Source organism: Pleurodeles waltl, chromosome 3_1 (assembly GCF_031143425.1).
Source record: "Pleurodeles waltl isolate 20211129_DDA chromosome 3_1, aPleWal1.hap1.20221129, whole genome shotgun sequence".
Lineage (NCBI taxonomy): Eukaryota > Metazoa > Chordata > Amphibia > Caudata > Salamandridae > Pleurodeles > Pleurodeles waltl.
The window spans coordinates 1,467,807,698-1,467,833,456 of NC_090440.1; the positions used below are offsets into that span (position 1 = coordinate 1,467,807,698).

The window sequence follows — 25,759 nt, forward strand, 5'->3', positions numbered from 1 at the left end:
CGACACGCGATTCACTACTTGTACATGGCGTTGTTAATGTAGAATTTTCACTCTAACACCATAAAGGACACAATGAAAGGGGGAGGTGAAAGCACAAGAAAACCTCCCTACCCTACTTTACATTACTGCCAGCTGTGCGCCACATAGGAAAACTTGTCTCTCTCTGAGGTATAGAATATAAAATACGTATTAATATTTATTCCTTAATTGTAGATGTTCAATGGGCTATTTTACGACATAATTACTGTTAGAATATCAAATGTGCCTGCCCCCTTAGCTCGCTCGTTGGTGTTTTGCAGGCTCACACCTCCCCAGGCCCCAAGAAAAGTAGACTTGGTTTCGCCTTCATTCCGTACACTTAACGCAATGTAAAAGATTGTTTTTTTAATACTGAACATGGCCTAAAATTGTAATCGTGAAGGGAGAGACTATGGAGGTCGAGGTTGTGATTTGTACTACAAACCTGAGAGGAGTGAACAACAAATAAGATGCTAAATATTTGATGCACTGACAGCTGGGGAGCCCGCTTAGTTTGTTCCAGTTCAGCGCTTCTTCGTCGCCACAGATTTCTCACATCCTGCTCTCGGCTCAGGTGCAGTCCAACTGTTGAAATGTACCGTGTGAGAAAATCCCACCCCTTGAGGCGGTAAACCTGCTCCAAACGTCAATACATGCAAGCTCATTACTGCTGGGATCAAACCATCTGTCAAAACACTTCTTTATTTATCCTTGACCTTCAAAAGATGCAATATTCGTTTGCAAAACTGGTTCCCCAGTAACTGCCTATCACAAAGAAGTTTCTACCCTGCAGCGTTGAAAAATTACTGTGCGCTAAATCACAGCAGCAAAATCAAGACGACAGCCATCTACAAGTACCGTTAACACAAAATGCCCGATAAACGTGTCGCACACACCCGTGAGGCACCATGCCGCACGCTTTACCGGTTGCAACAGGAGAGTGGGACTAGGGGCTCAGAAGAAGAGGGCGCCGACACAGTTTTACAGTACTTGTTGGTGACTGGGACTGTTAATAATCTCCAGGATGAATCGTGATTTCGGCACTCTCTCACCCTTAAAATGTTTCCAGACCTGCATGTGGAGGGCTGCTTAGTAGAACCCCACCTATACTTACTTCAACGTTCTGAGGACTGTGCTTTGTTAAAGTAAAATCAACTTAACCTGTGTTATTTGTGGCGTTGAACCTTACAATGCAGGAGGGTTCGACTCACCACAACGGAAAACCCTTCTTATTTTACTAAGATTCTACATGCTACCTTGCTGATTATTTGGGAAGTTGGCTGCACAATTTGGAATGAAAAGCGTGAGGAAACCACAAAAACACATTTACATATTCGGCCTTCACGTGCAAACTGTAAAATACAGAAGCTCCAAACCCCGCTCTCCTCATGCGCCCTGTGCATCGTTAGCAATGGAGCCAGTTGTGGCAAGTTCAACTGTAAAATGATTGCCCCGAGGGAATTTGGACTTGAAAATCAAAGACATCTGTCTACGGGTTCTTAGAACAAGTACTGGCAATAACAGTGAGAGTAGAGAAGGCAATTTCGTTTTTCTATCCTCCTGCCAGGTGGAACCATCTAACAAAAACACCCCACCCCAAGCTGTGTCTGTAACTAACTGACATGGCAGTTACAATAACAGCCTTATGATGGTGGGCAGTTGGCTGGAGCATCTCAGGTTGTACATTTCTCGGCTCACACATAATATAAGGATATTGCATCTCTCTTCTTACATGCTCAGGCAAGGTAGATACTAACCCCTGGCAGGAACTATAACACAATAAATACGGATATTTACTATTCAGTACAGTTTATTATTTTTTACTTTACCCACATTCAAAAAAATACCAAATAATATAAAGATACGTGATTTTACCTTTCTTGAAGTCCTTTGAAGATCTGTACCAAGGTGTCAGCAATTTCATCCACTACTTCGTGATAGTGGTAATTAAAAGCCATTTCAATATCCAGACCAACAAACTCTGTCAGGTGACGATGGGTATTAGAATCTTCCGCCCTGAACACTGCAGGCAGAAAAAGTGACAACTGATAGCTTTTCAATTATAAGGAAGGTAAAAGCTACAATTTTTACAATCTCTGGTGATATTTTCGACATAGATCCCTTCACAGCATCAACATGAGTTCACAGAAAAATACTATGTGTTGGAGCATCTGAACAAATAATACATATTTCACTGGGGGAGCATAGGCAACACTCATGCTCTTTTAACATTGCCGGTGTACCCCCAACTTTGAGGATAAATCTGTGCTAGCCAGGAGGATGAGCCCACTCCCTAGCTTCACCTTTTGCGGGGTTGACCTAGGTGCCCCTCAAAAGCCCAGAGCAGGGGGCCCTTTTACCATCGGGCATAAAGGAGCCAGCACTCCCTCAGGACTCATTTGTCCTGTAACTGGAAGATATGTCAGGGGAAATGTGATGTCCTCGCATTTCCATTGGCAGCAGCACACTGAAATAAGGTAATGGCCATCTGGTAAAGCCATGAGCTGTGGTCATCGAAGCACACCATCCTGGCAGCCTGGGGTAGTGGGTCTACAATTTCAATATTGGGAGAAGAATGACACGACCGTGAGCGCTGCGACCTCTGTGTCAAGAAAGACCTTAACGAGTTCACTCCTGTATGGTGTCAGGAAGGATTTTAGGAAGAGCTTTGTGAACTAAATATTGAAAAGCGTCGTTAGTAAAAGATACAAGTTATTTATAGCTAAGTATATGGACAAGATTCATTATCAGTCATCCAGATAATGGTGACGGTGAATCTTCTGTAGTTACATAGAAGTGTTATCACAGAGTACGTTTTTTTGGACGGAAGTATATGCTACTGAACTTCAGGAACTACTCGCGGATCTGACAATGAGGAGGATTATACAATGCATTATGGTGGCTCAAAACGCCTAACCATTCATTGGTCTAAACTGCTGTAGCATAGTTAGCATGTTTACCATTAATGGAAATGGGGTAAAATAATCTTTGAGACTGTAAACTGTCCAGCAGTACATGAACTCCACTATTCTTTATGATCAAATACAGGAAGAAGGAAGACATCCCCTTTTTGAAAGGCAGGGTACGTTCAATGGCACTTTCAGGAGTAGCTCCATGTTTTCAAAACGTGGCCTCAATTGTGACAGCAAAGTGAGTTAGACAAACAAAGGTCACTCACCCTCCCAGGGCAATCTAGTGAAGGCAGAAACCTTGCCACACAACTGGCACACTGGTGGGCCTGTCACTCGTGCACCATGTAGGCATAAGACTACACAATAGTTGGGAGGAAGTGGAGTGCCCCCCAGCAAGAATGCCAGAACTGGGCGGAGAGCTGAGTGTACGTTTTACAACTTATGAGGGGGGGGGGAAGAAGGCCAGATGAAAGAGGGGGGCAGCCCAGCCTCCTCCAGGTTCGGACGGATCTACTCTTGGCCTGGGCACGTCTCACCCGCGGGCTGTCAATCAGGCAGAAATAAGCCTGAACAGCACCCAAGTGGAAGTGGCCCACCACCTCTGGCTTGAGGTACTGTGGATGATGCAGTCTGCCACACCAATTCCTGTTTGTGCATCACTCCAAGTGAGTTGTATATCATTGCCCTAGCGCAGTGGTTCCCAACCTTTTGACTTCTGTGGACCCCCACTTTAACATTAATGGAACCCAGGGACCCCCACTGAATCATCATGGGAATCCGGGGACCCCCGCCTGAGTCATTACTGGAAGCTGGGAACCTAATTTGTAAATATTTGTTAAAAAATTAAATTATCTAGGCTCTCGCGGACCCCCTGAGAAGGCTTCGCGGACCCCCAGGGGTCCCCGGACCACAGGTTGGGAACCACTGCCCTAGCGAACAGCAAGGAAGACCCAGGAATTAGATTTAAATCTACCGGTAGTAGTAGAGTGAAAGTCTTACCTCCACTGAAGTGGCCTGTGTCTCCACTGACAACACAGTTGGGGAGGACACAGGGACACTAAAGTGACATCTAAGTCAGTTGAGGAACCTACTTAAGATTTTCCAGAAATTCTTACTCTGAAACTAAGACATCAATGAAAAACAAGAAGAGGAACTTACCCAAGGTTTGGGATGAAAGAAGGCTGTGGCATTGAAACACTGGAAAACCTTGGCCTGCAGGAGGGCAAGGCCTTGGCTGGTGTCAACAGAAAGTAACTCAGCCAGGCCAGCCCCAGACCTTTACTGCAGCACACCATACATGCAAAGGTCAAACATATTCTTTCCCCGAAAGCAAATCAATGGCTTTTGTCATGAGATACTTGCTTCAAGTGCAAAGACTTAAGCCATGATTGCCAACATATGCATTGCTGCCTCGTGGCCCAGAATGAGCATAAACATTACTCCTCTTAGAACATGACTTGTAATGAGAGAGGCATATATGTCAGAATTGTTCAAGAGCTGAAGACTAGAGCTGGCTATGATACCATCAGCATTAGCTTGTTTTACAGAAAGACCACTAGACTTGTAAATCTTTTTGCCATAGTTCTCTAGACAGTTGACCTCCATGTTGAAGGATGACAGAGAAGCTTAACATTCTTGCGTGAGGCCGCCATCACCACTGCAGACTTGGTGTGATGGTTCCAAGATAAAGATGTTGTTGTCCCTGGGGCCTGAGTTTGTTGGTCCGAAACTTGGAGATTTTGAACTTGAAGTAAGGCTGCTTTTACAGTTCATAAAGATCTGGTGCTCTACCGGGACAAAAGGTTTTGAAGGGGGCAGCTGAGGCTGCCAAAAGCACAAAAATGACCACCATCTTAAGATGAAGTGCTAGTGCCTCAACAGATACCACTATAAGTGCCTCTGCTACAATAGAAAAATAAATCTTTGTTGGACGAAAGTCCACACTATTAGGACCACCAGTGACAAATCCAGATCAGTCAACCTCAAGTTTTTGAAAGATGCGGCAGAAATGAATATATTGATGGGTATCGCCACAGAATTTGACTGCCCAGCTGAAATTACCAGAATATACCCAGCGTCTAGGATCTGCACTGGTAAGACAGGTACATAATGTGCCAAAAATGTTGCCACAGGTGCCTTTGGTTTCGAATTGTGGTTCCACTTCAAAACATTAAGGAGATGGGCACTGGTACCAGGCAAGGATGGACATGCTCTAAACCAGAGAAGATGTGGGCCATATTTTTTGCTAGAATCTTAGCACCCAAATGATTCACAAAGGTGTTTAAAACCATAGCTTCCTAGTGACTTTACTTCTACCTGGCCCCTTTTGTCCAGCAAATAACAATGCTGGTATAGTAAATATGGCTGAAATCAGCCTTTTCTTTTTCATTGTGGAGTGCAGGTCCTTGCTCACTGTCTGGCCTGTGAGGGTTCTCTTCTGGTGAGGAAAGGACTTGAGGGGGCGGTTCACTCAGTTAGTGACAGAAGAGGTGCTTGGTACATGCCTCGTTGCAGAGCACCCATGTCCTAAAATTACTCTTCTTAAAATTAAAGTATAATGTTTCCTCTAAGATGAGATTTGCTTTTTTCTCCTTCCTCACCAGTGGGTTTTTAGGAGATCATGTCTTAGTTGTAACATAGAGTTTAGGCATGAAGAGATTGTTATACAAACAGGACACCCACTGGATACATGGTACAGCAGCATCAATCTACATATGACATTTGTCCTATGCCGTGAAACTAGAACACTAGCTGGGGCAGGCCAAGCAGAGAAAATAACAGCTAGTAAACACAGAAAAAAAGGCTGATAAGGAGCTATGCCGTACAGTATCACTGAGAAGGAGTTAGAGTGCTTGCATGTCACACCGTTTAGCAAAAGAAAGAGAACTGGTGATGGCCCACATCTGCACTGGGGGTAAGGAAAAGTGATGTAAACACAATGACACAGGACAAATGTATTACCTCTCCAACATTAGCTCTACTAACCATTAATTATAATTAATTTGATCAAAACATTTCCAACTGGTTATGTTAGGGGATGGGTTGGGTACATTGGGACTTGGGTGCTTTTCTTTGAGGAATCCCAATTTACTAAATTAAATGAATGTAATCTATTTTCATTTAATTCAGGTAAGACAATATAAAATTAAACCATGAACAATGCTAAGGATGGGATTAGCGTTGAGGTAAAGGCATATCCCAGAGTGCATTTTCATTACTTTTAATACCTAAATACTTAACATTGGTTATGTTTAGCAAGTAGGTTAAGGTAAGGGACCCTCCATTTTAATTTAGTTTCAATGAATTTAATAGAAAATAATAGTTTCAATGGTAAGAGATAATTTCGGGGGCATAACAATTTACAGCTATAATTCATTTAATCAAATAATTATTAGAAGCAAATATTTATTTACTGTAAATACATTTAAAATGATGCACTTAACACTAAATTAGTGCACAAAAAAAGCCTGTTACGGCTCAGCGCGGGGCATTAGTGATGCAGTAAGAAGATGATAACAATGAGATGTAGAAATGATGGTAACATTAAGGATAAATGTATGCCGAAGAAACAAGGTAAGGTGAGGTACAATTGTAAAGGAAATTGTATCAGAAGTAACAGTGTGATGGAGATAATGGTGAAGAGGTAACGGCAAGAAGGCCAAAGGAATGCATCCCATGATACACATGTATTACCAGCAGCACAAAGCTCTGAATTAATCAGCTTTGAGAAGCAGGGATGTATCCTAGGTGGAAGGGGTAAACACAAGTTGGAAATCAGAGAGACACAGGACTAATCAAACTGATCGAACACTCTATTACTAAGTGGTCTCCAACAGTGAAAACACATTTATATTTTACAAATTATATCTTGCAGTTTCTCATGAGATGACTTGTAAATCTTGGAAATGGTAACACCCTCATATTTTCCCAGTCTTTTCTAAAATAAAAAGAGCATACCCGCAGGATTTTCTGGCTATTGTTTAAAAATGCTCCCTTGAATTGCTTTATACTTAAAAACCTACTGCAATCTACTCCTAGCATCTAATACATCATATTAGTCGTTATTGCTCCTGCATTTTCCCATAGTTTCTCCTGGCGAAGACCCAGCACACACGTGTGTGCACCTTTGTAAAATTAAAAATAAGTAAAAATAACATGCCTGGGCCGATGCAGAAAACTTTTTCAAAGTCAGCACAAATGCACATTTGCTTGTACAGCTGTGGAGACTGAGCCAGATAGGCACTTGTTTTAAAGTACGAGACGGTAAACACATTGGCTCCTCCTTCACTCGCAGCTGCAAAAGAAAAAAAAAACATTTTACAGTTGCTAGATAGGAAAAAACATGTTAAACCTTATATATGCTTATTTTTTATAGCTAATGTAACTTATAACAGTCAACAAATATTTACATTACTATCGTCACGAATAACCATGTGATTCTCGAAAAGTTACATACTTTCCATAAAAAAGTGTTGTTGTAAAATTCATTTTTTTAATACGATGAATGTCATAGCGAACATAGTACCCCTGTGAAAAGCAAATGGAACAACAGTGGGAGAAATAGATTAACCAATTCAATTACCAACTCCAATAAAATAAAACAAAAAACAGGTGGTGATTCAATCCCAGGATAATTAACAAGACTGTAGTTTCGAATAATGTGTGAGTAGGTCAGTCACGTAGTTCTACTCACTTAATGGCATTGTGCTGCGTATTTTCTTGCACGTTTCGTCCTGATTAGGCGCCCAAAAGGCAAGTGGTGCAGATTATTTTTTTCACAAATGAGAAAACGTCCTGTGATCTAGTTTATTATAAAGGTCCAGCCCTTTCACTGCGCTAATATTCCATAAGATGTTCTTTAAGGTAAAGCATTAGAACTGGAGTAAACTAACTATTCGGTCACTCTTATTTCACAAATATTTATGTCCAAACATCTGAACCCAACTTTTTACACACTTATTTCACCTCTGTAAGCTGTCAATGAGTTAAAATTCAGCTCATTAGGTTTCTGGGAGATCAGCACAGTTGCCACATGATTTATTGTGATTTATTAGGTTTACGTCCAAGCTAACTTCAAATGTTTGAAAAAGAGCATTAACTCAATTTAACTATGTAGCTTCAAATGTTTTCAAATGGGCTCCTGAGTCACTGATATCACTGAAAACATCCATGCAACTACAGTGAGTCAACGAGGCCATTGACCAAAATGCGATCCCCTGAGGTTTTCCCAATTACAACTGACAAGGCTGTGTTCCCTGTCTGTGTCCTTGCGCAGACCCCTCCGATATATTAGATATGGTATACGTACAGATTCGCGGAGTATAATACGATACAGATTACCATTGTTGAGTCTGGGGAGGGTACATGACTCCCAAAAGGTGAAGCCTCGACTGATTGCTCGTATAACATGTTACTCTCTGCGTCTTTACATCTATGGTGTATGTCATGCTGTTTTTTCACGCACGTTAGTTATTACCACATATATTAAAGCAGCAGTCTCAATGCTTCTGTCCACAGTATGAGCACTTGTGGTTAGGAGTGTGACTGGTGGTTTTAACCATCAGGATCCATCTTACCTCAGCTATAATAATAATTACATGATTTCACCCTTTGCACTGTGGAAATAAATAAGCAAATGTGCCTTTAATAGTACACATGCTCCAAATAACATTTATTACTGGGCCACATGTATTTTTGCAGGCATAATTATGTGAGGGACTGCTGGAATGAGACTGTGCTCGGAGTTTGCCTAAATACCGGTGCTTATACCAGATGAACATGAAGGAACGGGCTAACATACACAATATATGTAAAGATGCATTGTATTATGCTATTGATCACTGTTGAGAGAGGCAGGAGCAGAGGAGTGGAGCAGCAGGACGTATTCAAGACTTTGCCTCTTGTGAGTCACGTCCTTCCCCCATGTAAACTAAGGTAATATGTAGCATATTACATGTTACGCATCTGCAATATATACTACACTCTGGGCCTCAGTATGACTTCGGCAGACGGAAAAGCCAGTCTGCCGAAGTCCCGATGGGTAAGTTGCCGCAAGTGTGGCAGCCTCCCTGGCTGGCCCACTAGGAGTTTCCTGCTGAGTCAACAGGTGGAAACACAGTTTCCGCCCTCTGGCAGAGCAGGAAACGACCTACAGCATTGCCTCCGGCTCATAATAAAGCCAGCAGCAATGCTGTAGTTTGTAGGGTGCACCAACATCAATCGCAATGTTCAGAACATTGCAACGGGGCTGGCCAGGGGGGCCCCTACACTGCCCATGCAAAGTGCATGGGCTGTGCAGGGACCCCCCCGGGGCACCCTGCTCCCCGTTTCCACCAGCCTTTTTATGGCAGTGTTACCAACATGAAATTGCTGACGGAGAAGGGGGTCGCAATCCCCAGGGCGGTGCTGTTTGTAGCAATGCCCTGGCGGATTAGGACCACCAGCACCGCCAGACCGTCGCATAGACTAAATCTGATGGTCTGACTGCAGCGCTACCGCTGCTGTCTTAATATAGCTCTCGGACCACCGCACTGGCAACAGTCTGACCGCCACCAGGATCCTGGCAGCCATTAGACCGCCAGGGTCGTAATGAGGCCCTCTACGCCAAAAAGCCTGGGGGGTCTATGTTTCTACATCTATACTATCTATGTTTATCGTAAGGGGTCTCACTAGTTGCGAGATTCACAGGCTGCTAGCTTTCACAATTGACACAGTTCAGTTCCTCCTTGTTTACACAAGGTCATGCTAACCCTCGCTGTCTGTGGATCAGCACCTGTCCTGCAATATTGCGCATACCTAGCATGAGCCTGGCAGCTGCACCTCAGTGCACGGCTACTCTCCTTGGCCAAGTGGAGGATCTGGTACTCTTCAGAAATGCTGGCACTCAATATGGGTGAGTAGATGTATATTAAACGGTGCCTCTGGGCATAATATCAGTGGGGCCCAAATGCCAAGTGTCCATAACATCAAAGTAAAAAAAAAGGTTGCATAGTGTTTGAGTTTTGTTTTCTACTTTTATGCTGTTAACAGAAGGAATCCTGATCTAATAAACACAGAAGGAATTTGACAAATTCTCTCTGAAACCACTAGATGGCAGTGTCTAATGCTTGATGACAGGGAGGCTTAGAACCCGTCATACAAAAATGAAATGGTGCCGGTTTTGCCAAAGCACGTTATTGTTAATAATTATTCCTGCAGCACTGGAGCCTCTCGTGATCCCGCATGTATCTAGCAGTTCTATAAATGCTTGCCTAAACATTTTTAGTGCCGTGATGCGAACACCAGCACTAAAACGCATTAGTCCAAATCAATTTGTGTGGTACTAGTCAGGCTGGATTGGGAAATAATGATGTACCTGTAAGTAAAATAACACAGGACTAGAAGATTGAAACACTGGAACAAGAGCCCCAAATACAGATCACACCAATGTTGTATCATTAAATAGAGTTAAGGAATACAATAATAAAAGGCTGTTCAATGTGTTAATATATACAAGCTTTCAAAGGCCACAAGGAAGAGGACAGGGACATATGAAGATAAATCAAGTTTCTTAAGATTTCGGGCACTCGTGAAAACGGGCAAAATTGTATTGCTGGAGCAACTCAGGAAAGGGTCAGCTTCTACAGGGAGTGCAGAATTATTAGGCAAATTAGTATTTTGACCACATCATCCTCTTTATGCATGTTGTCTTACTCCAAGCTGTATAGGCTCGAAAGCCTACCACCAATTAAGCATATTAGGTGATGTGCATCTCTGTAATGAGACGGGGTGTGGTCTAATGACATCAACACCCTATATCAGGTGTGCATAATTATTAGGCAACTTCCTTTCCTTTGGCAAAATGGGTCAAAAGAAGGACTTGACAGGCTCAGAAAAGTCAAAAATAGTGAGATATCTTGCAGAGGGATGCAGCACTCTTAAAATTGCAAAGCTTCTGAAGCGTGATCATCGAACAATCAAGCGTTTCATTCAAAATAGTCAACAGGGTCGCAAGAAGCGTGTGGAAAAACCAAGGCGCAAAATAACTGCCCATGAACTGAGAAAAGTCAAGCGTGCAGCTGCCACGATGCCACTTGCCACCAGTTTGGCCATATTTCAGAGCTGCAACATCACTGGAGTGCCCAAAAGCACAAGGTGTGCAATACTCAGAGACATGGCCAAGGTAAGAAAGGCTGAAAGACGACCACCACTGAACAAGACACACAAGCTGAAACGTCAAGACTGGGCCAAGAAATATCTCAAGACTGATTTTTCTAAGGTTTTATGGACTGATGAAATGAGAGTGAGTCTTGATGGGCCAGATGGATGGGCCCGTGGCTGGATTGGTAAAGGGCAGAGAGCTCCAGTCCGACTCAGACGCCAGCAAGGTCGAGGTGGAGTACTGGTTTGGGCTGGTATCATCAAAGATAAGCTTGTGGGGCCTTTTCGGGTTGAGGATGGAGTCAAGCTCAACTCCCAGTCCTACTGCCAGTTCCTGGAAGACACCTTCTTCAAGCAGTGGTACAGGAAGAAGTCTGCATCCTTCAAGAAAAACATGATTTTCATGCAGGACAATGCTCCATCACACGCGTCCAAGTACTCCACAGCGTGGCTGGCAAGAAAGGGTATAAAAGAAGGAAATCTAATGACATGGCCTCCTTGTTCACCTGATCTGAACCCCATTGAGAACCTGTGGTCCATCATCAAATGTGAGATTTACAAGGAGGGAAAACAGTACACCTCTCTGAACAGTGTCTGGGAGGCTGTGGTTGCTGCTGCACACAATGTTGATGGTGAACAGATCAAAACACTGACAGAATCCATGGATGGCAGGCTTTTGAGTGTCCTTGCAAAGAAAGGTGGCTATATTGGTCACTGATTTGTTTTTGTTTTGTTTTTGAATGTCAGAAATGTATATTTGTGAATGTTGAGATGTTATATTGGTTTCACTGGTAATAATAAATAATTGAAATGGGTATATATATTTTTTTTGTTAAGTTGCCTAATAATTATGCACAGTAATAGTCACCTGCACACACAGATATCCCCCTAACATAGCTAAAACTAAAAACAAACTAAAAACTACTTCCAAAAATATTCAGCTTCGATATTAATGAGTTTTTTGGGTTCATTGAGAACATGGTTGTTGTTCAATAATAAAATGAATCCTCAAAAATACAACTTGCCTAATAATTCTGCACTCCCTGTAATGGTACTACTTCTGAATTCAAGCAAACACAAAGCAAATTATTTAAAGAATTTCATATTCGTCTGGTATAGGGCTTCACAAACGTAAAAGGGTAAAGGCTAACAAATCTCGATGAGCTCCCACACCTATGGTTCCAGGTGGTGATCACAGTTAAAAAGGGGTTACTCTTAAAGTATACAACAAGGGCATTGAAATTAAGGTTGAGCATCTTGGCCTCTGTTCCATCAAGCAGTTGACCATGATTGCCTTGTTCAAGGCTGAAGTCCTTTTTATATGAGGAGTGCCCCCCAACTGGAAATAATGATGACGTTGGCTGCTAGATCACTGAACAACAGGAGAAACCTGGTCGGTAGGGCACTGATAACATCAAATGCCCCAATTGTAGCCCCAATACCAGTAGTATCTGATAGAAGCAATACTCTAAAATTAATGTAAAAAAATAAATGTTAGAAAGGTCAGCAAATAATTTTAAAAATCATGGAATCCCTTCAGTAATTTTCATGCCATACTAAAATCGGTGTAAAATCAAATTTTTAAGACTGGCTGTTATGAGCTTGGTTCGAGTTGGTTACATTTTATACATATTTGATGTTTTAAAGCAGGAATCTTGCAATATACCCGAAATAATTTTGGGAGTCTGGATTTCAACAAATCCCTTGCGGATGAGAGTTTCTCTGAAGAGGTGGCAGATACCGGACTGGAGGACGAAAACAGCCTGACTGGTGGATGTCTAAAAATAAGCAAAGACATGCAGTTACCTATAGCGTTACAAAAGCTGGATGCATTGAAGTAATTTAATTCACGTCTCGAGCATACAGAAACTAACTGTGTGGCAGACTTATTTAAGAAAAAACATAATCTTAAAGTAATTTTTCTGACCTCCCTGATGCAAAGACATTTAAGTAAAACCAGCACGAGCGTGTTCCAGATTACCTCAACCACCGAAAACGAAAGCAAGGAGCAATATTTGCAGACTAATGAATAACTCTATGAATGCATATAAGAACATTTCTGAAGCATAACTGTGGGAGCAGACAACACTTTCTTCTCTCCAGGTAACAAAACAAAGCATCAAAGGAAAAGCTGACATAGTGGCATGACCAAAGAAGGGCACACACACAGATATGGGGAAAAAGGGCACGTGCTGCAGAGGGCCAGCTGTAAAAGCCACAGAAAGCAGAAATTCACACACTGTCTTATTTTGAATCGACCATTGGCGAATTACGAAAGGTAACAGCACAATTCATGACAGTTCATTTCATGATCCATGCTTAAGCCATCAATAAACACAACTTTGATGTACGGGGTAACCCTGTATCCCACCAGGACGGCTTGGTCAATAGAAGTCTTGTGAGAGGTTGCCTTTAGAAAATTCTTCAGAGAAAACCTTTTCACAGTTACTGATCATACCTTTTTAGACAATGTCCAACGTATTTACACTTTCCCCATCCTTTTACACACTGTCAAATACAATGTTTTTTCTAATTGACTTAAACAAGACTTTTCCTGTGCCAGAAGTAGGTGGATACTAAAGTAAAGCATTACTGTTCATATCGATAATTCAGATGGAGCCCAAACATAGACCTCAGTGGCCATGTAACCCTGGGTGGGCCTCGATGAAATCTTTCTGTTCTGGAGGCTGACCCACAACTGATACACATGACCAGAACATAGAACAATTGTGAAGACTTAGACACGTCAAACATCTGCACTGAATCATTCACAATCTTTCACTGCTAGTATACTAAAAATAAAAAGCAATACCTATGCACACTATCATGATAACAAACTACAGTATTGCACTGGCACACACCAGTGGCACACCATAAAATTAGTTATCTCTTTTTCGGGTATGTAAACTATGAAAATGTGATTATGTTTCATCATAAATAAAAATGTTTTATTGAAATTCAAAATGCACTTCTAATCTCCAATCCACTTTAATTCTTCACCTTGTTCGGCTCTTCTTTCTAATAAAATCAAATTGTGTTCAAGTTCAAAGGCATTTGAATGGACATTACTTTGGAAAACATTTTCACAAAACGATTTTCCAAGTGGAACTACAGGATAAAAGGGTTATGGTGCCATTGCACCAGACAATTTGCACATATAGGCCCTCATTATGACTTCAGCAGTCTACAACGTAGACCGCCGAAGTCCCGCCAGCCACAAGATCGCCAGTGATGGTGGTCATCAGATCGCCATATTATGACTGCTGGCGGTCCTCCGCCATAAGTTGGGCAGACAGCCGCCAGCAGCCATGCTGGACATTGGGAGTGCAGTGGAGGCTGCTCAGCTGGCACCGTCATGTCAACACAACACGGCCACGCCTATTACGACTTAGTAATAGGCGGGGCGGTGCTGTGTTGGCGGGGCAAGCGTCATGGACCCTTTTCCCTCCTGGATGACCACTGAGACCACCAAGTAAGGTGATCGGCCAACGGGGGAGGGGAAAAGGGGGGAGGTGTTGAGTGTGGTGTGCGTGTATGGGTGTGGGAATGGAAAGGGGTGGGGGGGCGTGTGTGTATGCAGTGTATGTGTGATGTGTGCCTGCGTGGATGTACGGGGCGGCAGGGGTTCGGGATGGGGGTTCAGAATGGGGATTGGGGAGGCGGGTGTAACTGCTTGTGGGGAGCTTCTGATGGGCTCAAGGGGTGGGTCCTACATGGAGGGGAGGGGGGGGTCCTGCAGTGGCGACAGAAATGAGCATTCCTGTCGCCAGTATCGTTACTGCCAGGAATTCCGTGGCGGGCCGCCGCCACAGAATCCCTGGCAGTAAGGATGCTCAAAATACTGCAGGCGGTGTTAGGTGACCGCTGGGTCGAAGGCAGTCAACCTTCAGCCAGATGGTCCTACCCCCCTGGCAGTACAGGTGGTGAACTGGCTGCAATACAGTCACTTCACTTCCATTGTCATAATTTGGTGTTCCTGCACCGCCATGCTGTTGGCAGTCTGGCCTCCACCGCTGGTGTGGCAGAGCAAAATCAGCAGGGTCATAATGACAGAAAAGTGTGGAGGGTGGGGTGCCCAGCAGACAGCGACAACATCGATTTTCCACTACCTGAAGGATCCCAACTTCTTTATAGCCCCACAGCACCATACCATAAGTCACAGTCGGCAAACATTTCCTCTTATAGACCTCCAGTATGGGGGCAACCAGGTTCCTCCCTATAATTAGTGGCTAAGGAGTAGGTAATGCTTACTGTGCGCAAAAAGCGTGAGACTCTATTTATCAGGCAGGGGCGCCAGCTACATGCTTCATCAAATTCTAACCCCAAGTATGGAAAGGAGCTTACTTTTGTCAGTGTACGTCCTCCTTTGTGCATAGGGGGTGTTGTGGTATTTTTAGGGCCACAGACCATTACAAAGGTCTTCGAACAGTTGGCTTCTAGGTCCAAGTTTTTCATGAACTCAACGAAACTATCAACCAGCTATTTGATCCCATTTGCTGTCCTCACCAGTAAGACTGCATCATCTGCATATAATAGAGCTGGGATAGCATTATTATGGACGGGGGGTCATCAGCTCCTGTGGAGAGCAAGGTTTTCTCTAGATCATTAATATATAGGAGAAATAAGATAGGGGCGAGAACACACCCCTGGCGTACACCCGACTGACTCCAAAAAGAGAGGTGGTCTTGCAATTTGGCCTATACCTTACTTTTGTCCTCTGCCCCTGGTGGAGGAGTCTCAGTAGATCGACAAAACCATCATCAAGACCCATGTATGATAAAATTGCTCAGAGCTTTTCCCTATTGACGGAGTCAAACGCGGTCAACAAGTCCATGAAGGCTAAGTGAATGGGCCCACCCTTCATGTAATTATACTTGGCCTTGAGGAAGTAGAGGTTAAGGCACTGTTCAATAGTGACCAGACCTTTCCTAAACCCGTATTGGACCCAAGATATATTTTGTTTCTCCTGTGCCCAAGAGATCAAGCATTCCAAAACCACCCTCACCATTAACTTTGAAGAGGAGTCAAGAAGTGAGATTGGTCGATAACACCAAGGATCCTAAATACTGCCCTTTTAAAAAATTGGGACCACTACAGAAATTCACCAATATGTAGAGGGCCCAACCCTACACACCATATTAAAAATCTTGGTTAAATGAGAGGCCTAGAATTCTGGATATTTTATAAAAAGGTCCATCGGGATCCCATCCAGGCCAAGGACCTTCTTGGGGAGGCTTTCACGAATGGCCTTTAAAGCTTCAATCGCTAAAAAGGTGGGACTGAGGTTCAGAGGCAAAATCACCTGAACAGAATCACCCCTTAACTCATCAGCCCCATAAATACCAGAAAAATGGTCAAGCCAAGCTTTGGGGGATATATGCGATGTGACAACTTTGCCATTTGAAAGACCAGCCTGGACTACCCTCCAAAAAGCCTGGGGGTTGTTTTTTTTGGAAGGCTGTCACTATATTTTCCCACTGCTCTACCTTGACTTCGGCCTTCTGCTGTTTCAGGGCCTGGGCATATGCCTTTTCACAGGCGATGAAAGTAGCCTGATCTCTAGGAGTTTGACTAAGCGCCTAATGCAGGGAGGCATTAGCTACCCTACATGATCTGTCAAACCACGAGCAGCCAGTCATGGGGCCATTTTTTATTGGTCTGCTCATGAGGTCCCTAATACGAGACATAAGCTTGACAAAACCTGCCAGAGAATTGGCGGGATCACCACTGAATACTTGGCATAATATTGGCAGGAATGGACAGGCACTTTGCACCTGATCCATAATAGAAGCCTGATTTGCAGAGTGCCAGACCATCCTCCTGCCGTTATCCTTTAGCCTTAATTATTGTTTGGGACTCTGCCCTATTTGAAAAGGTGCTTTGAGGTGTAGAGCCAGGGGGTTGTGATCACTAAAGACAGATGGGATCACTTCTATCCTATAATTCAGGGCTAAAAGGTTCCGAGAGATTAATACATAGTCAATAGTTGAGCTACAGCCCCACCCTGTAAAGGTCGGAGCTAAATATATGTCTAACCAAGTCATGTGCCAAGAGGAAGGCGTAAGTGCCGCCCCTTTGAGTTCAACCCCATTTGCTCCACTTTGCAACTAACGGGATCAAAAGGGGAGTCCACTAGAAAAGATGTCTCCCCCAGTTTGGCATTAATATCCCCTGCCAGGAGTATTGTAAAAGGCCAACCTTTCTCCTGAGCTATCTCAGCCAAAGAGATAACTAAAGAAAGATCATGAAAGGTGGAATTGTTAGTAGATATGAAATTATTATAGTAGTTCACCATAGAAATTCTTAACTTGCCACCCCAACTCATTTCAAATGCCTGAATCCCACCCGAATCTCTTACTATTGGTAGGACCTTGTACCCAATGTTAACCTTAAACCATGCCACCAAACACCCTTTAGCATGACCTGAGGGGCTGGCAAAGTTACTAAAACTGGTATACCCATCAAGAACCAGTTCCGAAACAGCAGGTTTCCTGCATAAAAATAATATCAAAATCCGATATAAACAACTGCCAAACCAGCCACATTTCAGCTAATAAATTTCCAATGCAGTATCTTGCTAGTTAGTGAAAGTGGAGTAGATGGCAAAATTGTCAATTCCCCAGAGGCATTTACATGTAGACTAGTCTCAGACCTAGTCGGTGTGACAATGATATATCCCTCCTCCACCAGCTCCTCCCTAACTGGCTCCACTGGGCACATTTATAATTACAGGTGATTGTCAGTCCACATCTTCCAATTCATTCAAGATTGAATAATGGTTTCTAAGTGGAAGATGGGTAACTTGGGAGCGACTCCCTATGCCCTGTAGGGGAACATGGTGAGAAGTTTGAGTGTTATCAGCATCTCCAATAAGCGCTAGGTGTTTGTAAAAAAAATAAATAAAAAAAAAAGTCCAATGGTATGATTCTGATCTGCTTAAGCATCACCATACTGGCTTCTGCAAGAGCTAGAACTTTCCTAGCAAAATTGGTACCACAAAAGTTGATAATTACGAGGTCACCACTTGATTGCCTCCTTAATGGGCCCATGCCTCCCACCCAGCGGACAAACAAAATCTCTTAAAAAAGGTCCTACTTACAACTTACATTTATGTATAGCCAGAAAATGACTTTGTTTTTAAGAGGTGAGGTAGATTCCATTATGGGGCCTTGTCCAAGATAACCATATGGGCATGATGCTGGTGGCAGATCTATGACTGGGAGCTGGGGTGGGGGTTGCCCAGCCCGTTGTTATCTACTCCGGTTGCCAGAATGTAACATTTTATTTGTGGTTTGGGAAGCAAGGGCCAGATGTAGGAAGAAAACATTTTGCAAGGTGAAAATTGGGAGTACTAGCGACTCGCAATTTGCACCTCGCAAAATGTTATGCAGAAAGGTGTCTCAGACACCTTCTGCGACTCGCTATGGGGTCGCAAAGACCCACCTCATTAATATTCATGAGGTGGGTTGCAGTTTGCGACCCCATAGCAAGTCTAGGCACTCACGGGGATGGTGGCCTGCTGGAGACAGCAGACCACCATGTCCGTGACTGCTTTTCAATAAAGCTGTTTTTTTTTCTCTTTGCAGCCCGTTTTCCTTAAAGGAAAACGGGCTGCAAAAAGAAAAATTACCAAAACCTTTTAGTTTCTTTTTTTTTCAGAGTGACCACTGCCTGCTCTGAAAAAATATTTTGTTTTGCATTCACAAAGGGGAAGGGGTCCCCATTGCGAATGAGTTACCATCCACTTGAAGTGGATGGTAACTGCGAGTTGATTTGCGACCGCTTTCGTGGTCACCAATCAACTCTACATCGCGATGCGGTCGCAATTAGGAAGGGAACACCCCTTCCTATTTGCGAGTCGGAATCCCATTTTGCGAGTCGGTACCGACTCGCAAAATGTGATTCTGCATCGCGTAAGGGCTTTTGCGCCTCGCAAACGGCGTTTTTTGCCGAGGCACAAAAGCCTTCCTACATCTGGCCCTAAATTCCTGTGTGTGGGAATTGGCAGAGAAAGTGGCCAGCTGAATAGCTGTGCTGCTTTCTCTGCCCCCATTCTGTAGGCCTGGAGGGGGATCTGTGCGACTACTCTAAGAGGGCGATTAGATACGGGCCGTCACCCTGGGGGAGGGGCAATCAAAGGCTATTGACTGGGTTGCTACGCGCCGTGCTTGCATGGGGCCCCTCTATGCCATGGAGATTAAATTCCCCAAACTGGATTCTAGCGAAGCTAGTCGGCTATGGATTTGTTGTAGCTTAGAGTCCAGTAAGTCATTAAACCAGATCGTCAGTGATGCCCAAGAATCACCATTTTGGGGGTGCAAAGGCACAGGGCGAACAAAGGTGTCATGATTCAGGGGCTGTAATTTTGAGGCCGGTTTAGATTTTAATATAGCGATCCTCCTTCACCTTGAGAGAGCGTAGCTTGTATTATCAATATTAATATGAAATGTTTATGAACTAATGTATAATAATATCGCACAGAAACTGTATTAACATGTTTTGCTAAAACGTGCACTTGAAATGTGACCACGGAGAATGGCCGCCAATGTGTACGGGGACTAATGAAACTAACTAATAATGGTGAAATGTTTATTAAATTGTGATTTTACATTAATGTTGAAAGGCTAAATGTATTAGATTCTTGCTAATAAAGCAATAGGCTTTAGTTAGCATGAGTCGAGGCCTAGCTGCCTGACTCTCATATTAAATGTATTTTTCTAACGTGCAGTGTGCTGACTTGCTAAAGGACACGAACTTTTGTTTTTTTCAAAAGCTAGAAGCTGAATGTAACTGTAGTGGATGCGTTCTCATGAAATTCACCCTGCCTATAGTAAAAAAAAATCCTAAATGCAACAGTGTAGATTAACAAGGTCGCCTAAACCGGTACGGACAATGGAGCCACTGACCGAAGATGTGTAAAAGACCCCAAGACGATGAAATCATACCGGACACACCACCTGCTAAAGACGTCAATCATAAGCACCAATAAAATACGTGGGAAATGTTGTGGGGTGACAAATTAGATGACTTAATGTAATTTTAATTGGTTATAGTTCGGGGGGTGCAAACCCTTGTCCAATAAGATTTTAGGGGAATGTACAATGAAAAAGGGATAAAACCCCTTGACACACGGAAATGAGTTAGTTAGTTAGTTAGGGAGATGCTGATGCGATTTGATATGATCCAGAGACTTTGTCACTTTGGCTAGTGACTTTTGCTGATTTTACTTAGAACCATCCTTGTCCTTAGTTTACCCCTTTACACTTTGCCTCCTTATGAGGGAAGTGTCCCATTACCCGGAGCTGGCAATTCGACTGATGTCCTGAAGACGAAGACAAAGCTTGATTGCTGACCAAACTTGGAGGGTAACTATATGACAATGAAATTGTGATTGTCTGTTTGCTTTCCTTTCTAGGTACCAACTGCTTTCCTTTTGACAGGAGCCATAGTTAGATGTTTTCCAAATTGGTTTTACGAAATTGTTTTGCATGAAGCCCAACATGCCAATGCTAATTAGAGGTTATGTGAGAGGTTCATTATAACTGACACAAATGGACAAATGACGGAATCTATGCTTTGTTGAACCATACACTGATATACTCTGCTAATGATAATTTATGTTCACGCAGTGCTATATTCTAATGTTTGTGATTCTTGCCTTGATGAAATCCTATCAGAGTTGTCATATTGTGACTATACTATTATGTTTCTTTGTTTTGAGGCTAATAAATTTGCTAGTAGTATTGTAACTAATAGGGAATAAATATCACTAAATTCATACTAAACTGGTGTGGTTATTCATGACTGCAAGGTCATGGTGGTGTCTTGAGTTTAATAGATGTCTTTGACTAAAGTTAAATGCATTATTGTGATAAATATTGATGATATTATTGACGTATTGATTGACATGTTGATTAGCTATCTTGTCCTAAGGTGTCTCTCAACAGGGTCAAAAGATTCATTGGCCTAAAACGAATCCCAATGTGTAGTAATTTGTCATAAAGGGACGCGTTATCAATGTTTTTGGTAATGGGCAAGAGTCAAGGGAGCCACTCAAGGAATCTAGAGCACCAGAGCAATCAGCAGCATGAAAACCTACAACCCCCACTAAGTTGCCCATATCGGCTCCATCTAGATCCAAACAAGAGGTCTGAATGACAAGAGCCACAGAAGAAATATCATGCGATGTGTATTTGGCAGACCAGTATTACATTTAACAACAGGGCTCAAGGGCTTGCTGGGGGGCCTAGATTTAATATCCTCCACTACTAGAGAAAGGCGGCGCTTTGCCAACTTAATTTCATTTTACACCAAATCCACTGCACGTACCAAAATATTGTCAATGGAGGACCAGGGGTGAGATTGCGGGGTGGGCGTAGAGATGTGGTCACCTTCCTTTTCCCCTTTGTGCCTCAGTTTACTCAAAAAAAGGGTGGGAACTAAAGATACGTACATCACAGATAACCCAGAATTAAACATGATAAATAAAATCTAAAAAGCGTGGGCCCAGACTCTGATGGCCCGTCTTGGCCAGGTCTTCGCCGGGGGACGTGCGGCCAAGTTTTATGCACCTTCGGGCACGAATGTCCGTACTAGCGACATCCTGACATGAAGGAGTCTGGGTCTGGAAGTGCGTGGCCCCCCCTTCGATGCGAGCTGGTGAGCGTGCCGCGCTGCTGGATGTGCAGCCAAGTTTTATGCGCCTATGGGTACAAATGTCCGTTCTAGCAGCATCCTGCCGCAATGGAGTCTGGACCTGGAAGTGCATGGCCCCCCTTCGATTCGAACTGGTGAGCATCCCGCGCTGCAGGAAGTGCAGCCAAGTTTTATGTGCCTCAGGGCGCTAATGTCCTTGCTAGTGGCATTCTGCCACGATGTAGTCTAGGCCTGGAAGTGCGTGGCCCTTTTTTGATGCGAGCTGGTGAGCGTCCCGCGGTGCGGGAAGTGCGGCCAAGTTTTATGCACCTCCGGGTGCGAATGTCCGTGCTAGCGGCATCCTGCTGCGATGGAGTCTGGGCCTGGAAGTGCGTGGCCCCGATTCGATGCAAGCTTTTCATACAGTGACAAGTAATTCCAAAGAGACACAACAAATGCAAAGGGCTATAGTGTAGACCTCATCTTTAGAGCACAGCAGCCATAGCAATTTCTCAAAAGGTCATCACAGTAACGTGAAATACCACCTTAAGGAAACTGTGCAATTCAGGCATTTTATAAGGATAAGAAAAACGATTAGTTGTACCCAGGCCATATGACTGGGCCCAAAATCTCATGTGATCTGACCATCTAACTGTTATGTCCAGCACTCTATTGTGGCCACTGTGAGGAGTAATGCTTTAAACTTGAAAAAAAAATGTCATTTCGAATTTATCTTCAGTGGTTTCTTTATAAAACTAAATGGTTTGTGAAATGGTGCTTGTAGGAACTGGTTAGAAGTCGTCTGTTCCAAAACAGGGCCTTAACGATTAGGCTGGACTGTCTCCTAGCCCTATCTACTGAATAAACATTTCGAGAGGGACACCAGGTGGAACATGGCTAAAATGAATATAAACAATCCAAACTGCAATTCGATATAGACGATATTTTTTTAATTCACTAAAGAAATTATTCCAAGTACTGAACAGTGTTTTGTTAAGTTTAATAACTCTATAAAGCTTTTAAAAAGATACTAGTCTATAAAACGATGATCGCCCCTTCATTGGCATCCTGCTCGGATTCACACTTTATTGTGTAATAAACAGTAGGTGGATTCCTCACATCAAAGCCTCCGATTGCCCAAAGTCACACAATACCAGTTTCCGAAGCAGCAAATAGTTCAACACAAAAAGAAAGATCATAAAACAGCAGCTCGCATTAAATGAAGCGGGAGGTAGCCATCTTAAAAGATGTTTAGCAGGAATGCATTTATATAAACTAAAAGTGAATCTTGTAAGGTAGCAGGAATGCATTTATATCAACTAAAAATGAATCTTGCAAGGTAGGTGTTAAGTTGTACAGTCCATGTCACTCCAGCCCAAATTGTCTCAAAAAGAGCTTTGGCACATACTTTTCGAAGTAGTAGACCTCTACGATATTTGACAACCATTCGGTTTGTGGCTTACAGATTCTTTCTCGAACTAAAGCAGCATAAAGCTAGCTTTGGGAATAATAAAAGAAAACGTAGCTGTCGATATCTCTCATAAGGCAGAACACAAGAGGTAGCTCTGGGGTATCCGTGATAGGGGAAACAGCTGGCAGGGTGCACATCCGATTGTGGCGAAAATATTGTGAATCACAGGGCATGTAGCAAATACACAAGTAGAGGCTGTTGGCTGGAGGTCACTTCTGAGACTATTATCTCCATAGAAAGCCTACAGTATCACCCCTGTAGTAATGAATGAGCAATTAAAATTCCAAGATCAGTCGGTGGTAGTGTAATTCACATTTAGATAGCAATGTGGAAGTGTGACATTTAACAATTGTATCAAAAAATAACATCGACAGGTGAAGATCAACCTAGACAGTTAGAACGCTTGCTAGACTACTCTTTAAGGCAATCGTCTGTATTGAGCAGGATATAATATTGTGCTATAAGATTGATACTCTTGACTAGAAAAACAAGATATCGATTAAGAGGTGGTAGGAGCCCGGAACCGCCACCATTTTTATTCAACAATTCTCCGAGTTATAAATAACAATAAAAAACTGTCTGAGAATCGTGTATTTTGGGTGCAGATAGGAAAGCATCTCAAAACTCTTATGAACAAATTGTAACGGAGGACAGATCCAATGCAGGTTGGACGTGGTGTTGCAGAAGATCAGCAAAATGTGGACAGCCACACATGATATTTATGAACTTTCTGGAATGGGAGTATATCTGCTGAAGTATGACACAGCTTCCAGAATCTTCATGGAAGAGCTTCAAAGCAAATCTCAGAAGAAGGTTCACTATTGTGTTACTGTGACATCGAAAAACGTAGGTTTGGGGAATTCAAAGTCTATCAGTCCCTTCTGCCTCTGCAGGCCAAGAACATAATTGAAAACAACTGACAGAGAAGAAGCTCTGCATAATTAAAACAAGGCATTGAAAATGCAATGGGTCTCGCGTTTGCTCAAGTTAAAACTATTAGCATTGTAAATTCCTAACTGGACTTTTCTTGCCACATAAATTGAAAACGTCAAGTAAAACAGCTGACATAAGCGAGCTGATTCAAAGTGCCATGGCCGCCATGAGCGTGGAGAGACACAAAAAAGAAAAAGAAGTTAGCTCGCAGTCAAACATATCGGCAAACGTGCAATTACACATGTAACAGGGTGGATGGCAGAGTCGGTAACAAAACTGCCCCAAGGAGGGACAAATGTAAAGCATTTATCAATGATAAAGGATTTTTGAAAGGCAAGCCCACCAACGAGTGAAAGAGATGGGTGTGAGGTGGGCATGGATAAGAGGTGCTTGCGTGCTGCTGTGCTCAACCTAAGAAGCTGCAGCAACTTCAGAGCTCACTGTGGCTTCTGTGGGCCAAGATGAAAGATGATTTAAAATACCATTTAAAGGGGTCAATTAGTGTCCCGGGACAGAAAAGGAGTGACTGGAACAAATATAACAATTTTGAAAAAATAATTAGAAATTCAAAGAGAAAATGGCGTTTTTTGACACAACTACTTGCTGCAGAGATGAATGTATAAGTATTTCTTTACTGTGCTTATTCAGAAATTAAGGATAACCAAATTTTGTTACTGCAGACCATAATGGTGCATTTTCAAGAATCAACGCATGGTTGACTTCTCTAACATCATCAACTATGATTCTAGCAAAGTCAGAGTAAGAGGCGTATTCCTCTACTTGAGCTGGGCTTGATGAATCGTATACTTTCTCAAAAACTGTGTAGCTGAAATAATTTATCTCAATGCCTCCAGAATGCACATGCTTATTCTGATTATTAGATTTCTAGAAGGGCAAGAGATATACTTATTTCATTACAACACTAATTTATGCAACGTACCATTCTGTCAAGGCTTGCCGATGCAACTTTATCACAAAAGACAGCAATTTTTACCGTCAGAGCAATCCTTAATAACGAAGGGGTGAAGGTTTGTCCTTTGCTGCCTGTTTTGCCCAAATGCAGTTTTGATGACCATCTCCATTGTACTATCAATACTCTGAGTGCAAGAAGAAGGCTGCTTTGATGCTATTTCTTCTGACCGGGCATGCGCCTCTTGCATCTTTCCTATCCATGTATGTAACCTTCTAGACACTGATCAAGAGATAAAGGAAATAACTGCGTCTGAGCATTGGTCACTGCCAGAAAAGTTATTAAATGTCTCCTCATGGTGTGTACACGTCTCCAATGCCGCACAATGTTCCAGCTAATGTAGAAGAATGACCACAGATCCTCATGGATGTCTCACCAGAAAAGTTAATCCCACAATTACACCGCTCAACATTATGATCACACACTTTCTTTTCCTCCCCATGAGGGAAGAGCTTTTTCTCAAAAACTGCTTCCAGTGCTTCTTTGGTCCTGCAAGGGAGACTCGACTATCACAATTATCTTTAATTTCAAAGACAAGGTGGGGGGCAGGCTTAATAAAGTCATACAGGACGTCAAACAATTTTATTCTGATGCAGTTTCAGCTTCGGACATATCACATTAAAAACAGCAAGCACATCTTCCACATCTGGCTCATGATCCAGAAAAGCTATCCCACACAAA

General features: G+C 42.9%; 1 protein-coding gene across 1 annotated transcript in view; it reads right to left on the reverse strand.

Moving 5' to 3' along the window:
* Nucleotides 1-25,759, reverse strand: part of DARS1 (aspartyl-tRNA synthetase 1) — a 473,122-nt gene that overhangs the window by 110,883 nt on the left and 336,480 nt on the right. The window contains exons 10-12 of the mRNA XM_069225076.1: nucleotides 12,736-12,847; nucleotides 7,090-7,224; nucleotides 1,894-2,041 (exon numbers count right to left, since the gene is read on the reverse strand). Of these exons, the coding sequence (XP_069081177.1) occupies nucleotides 1,894-2,041; nucleotides 7,090-7,224; nucleotides 12,736-12,847 (395 nt within the window). The remainder of the gene's footprint in view (nucleotides 1-1,893; nucleotides 2,042-7,089; nucleotides 7,225-12,735; nucleotides 12,848-25,759) is intronic.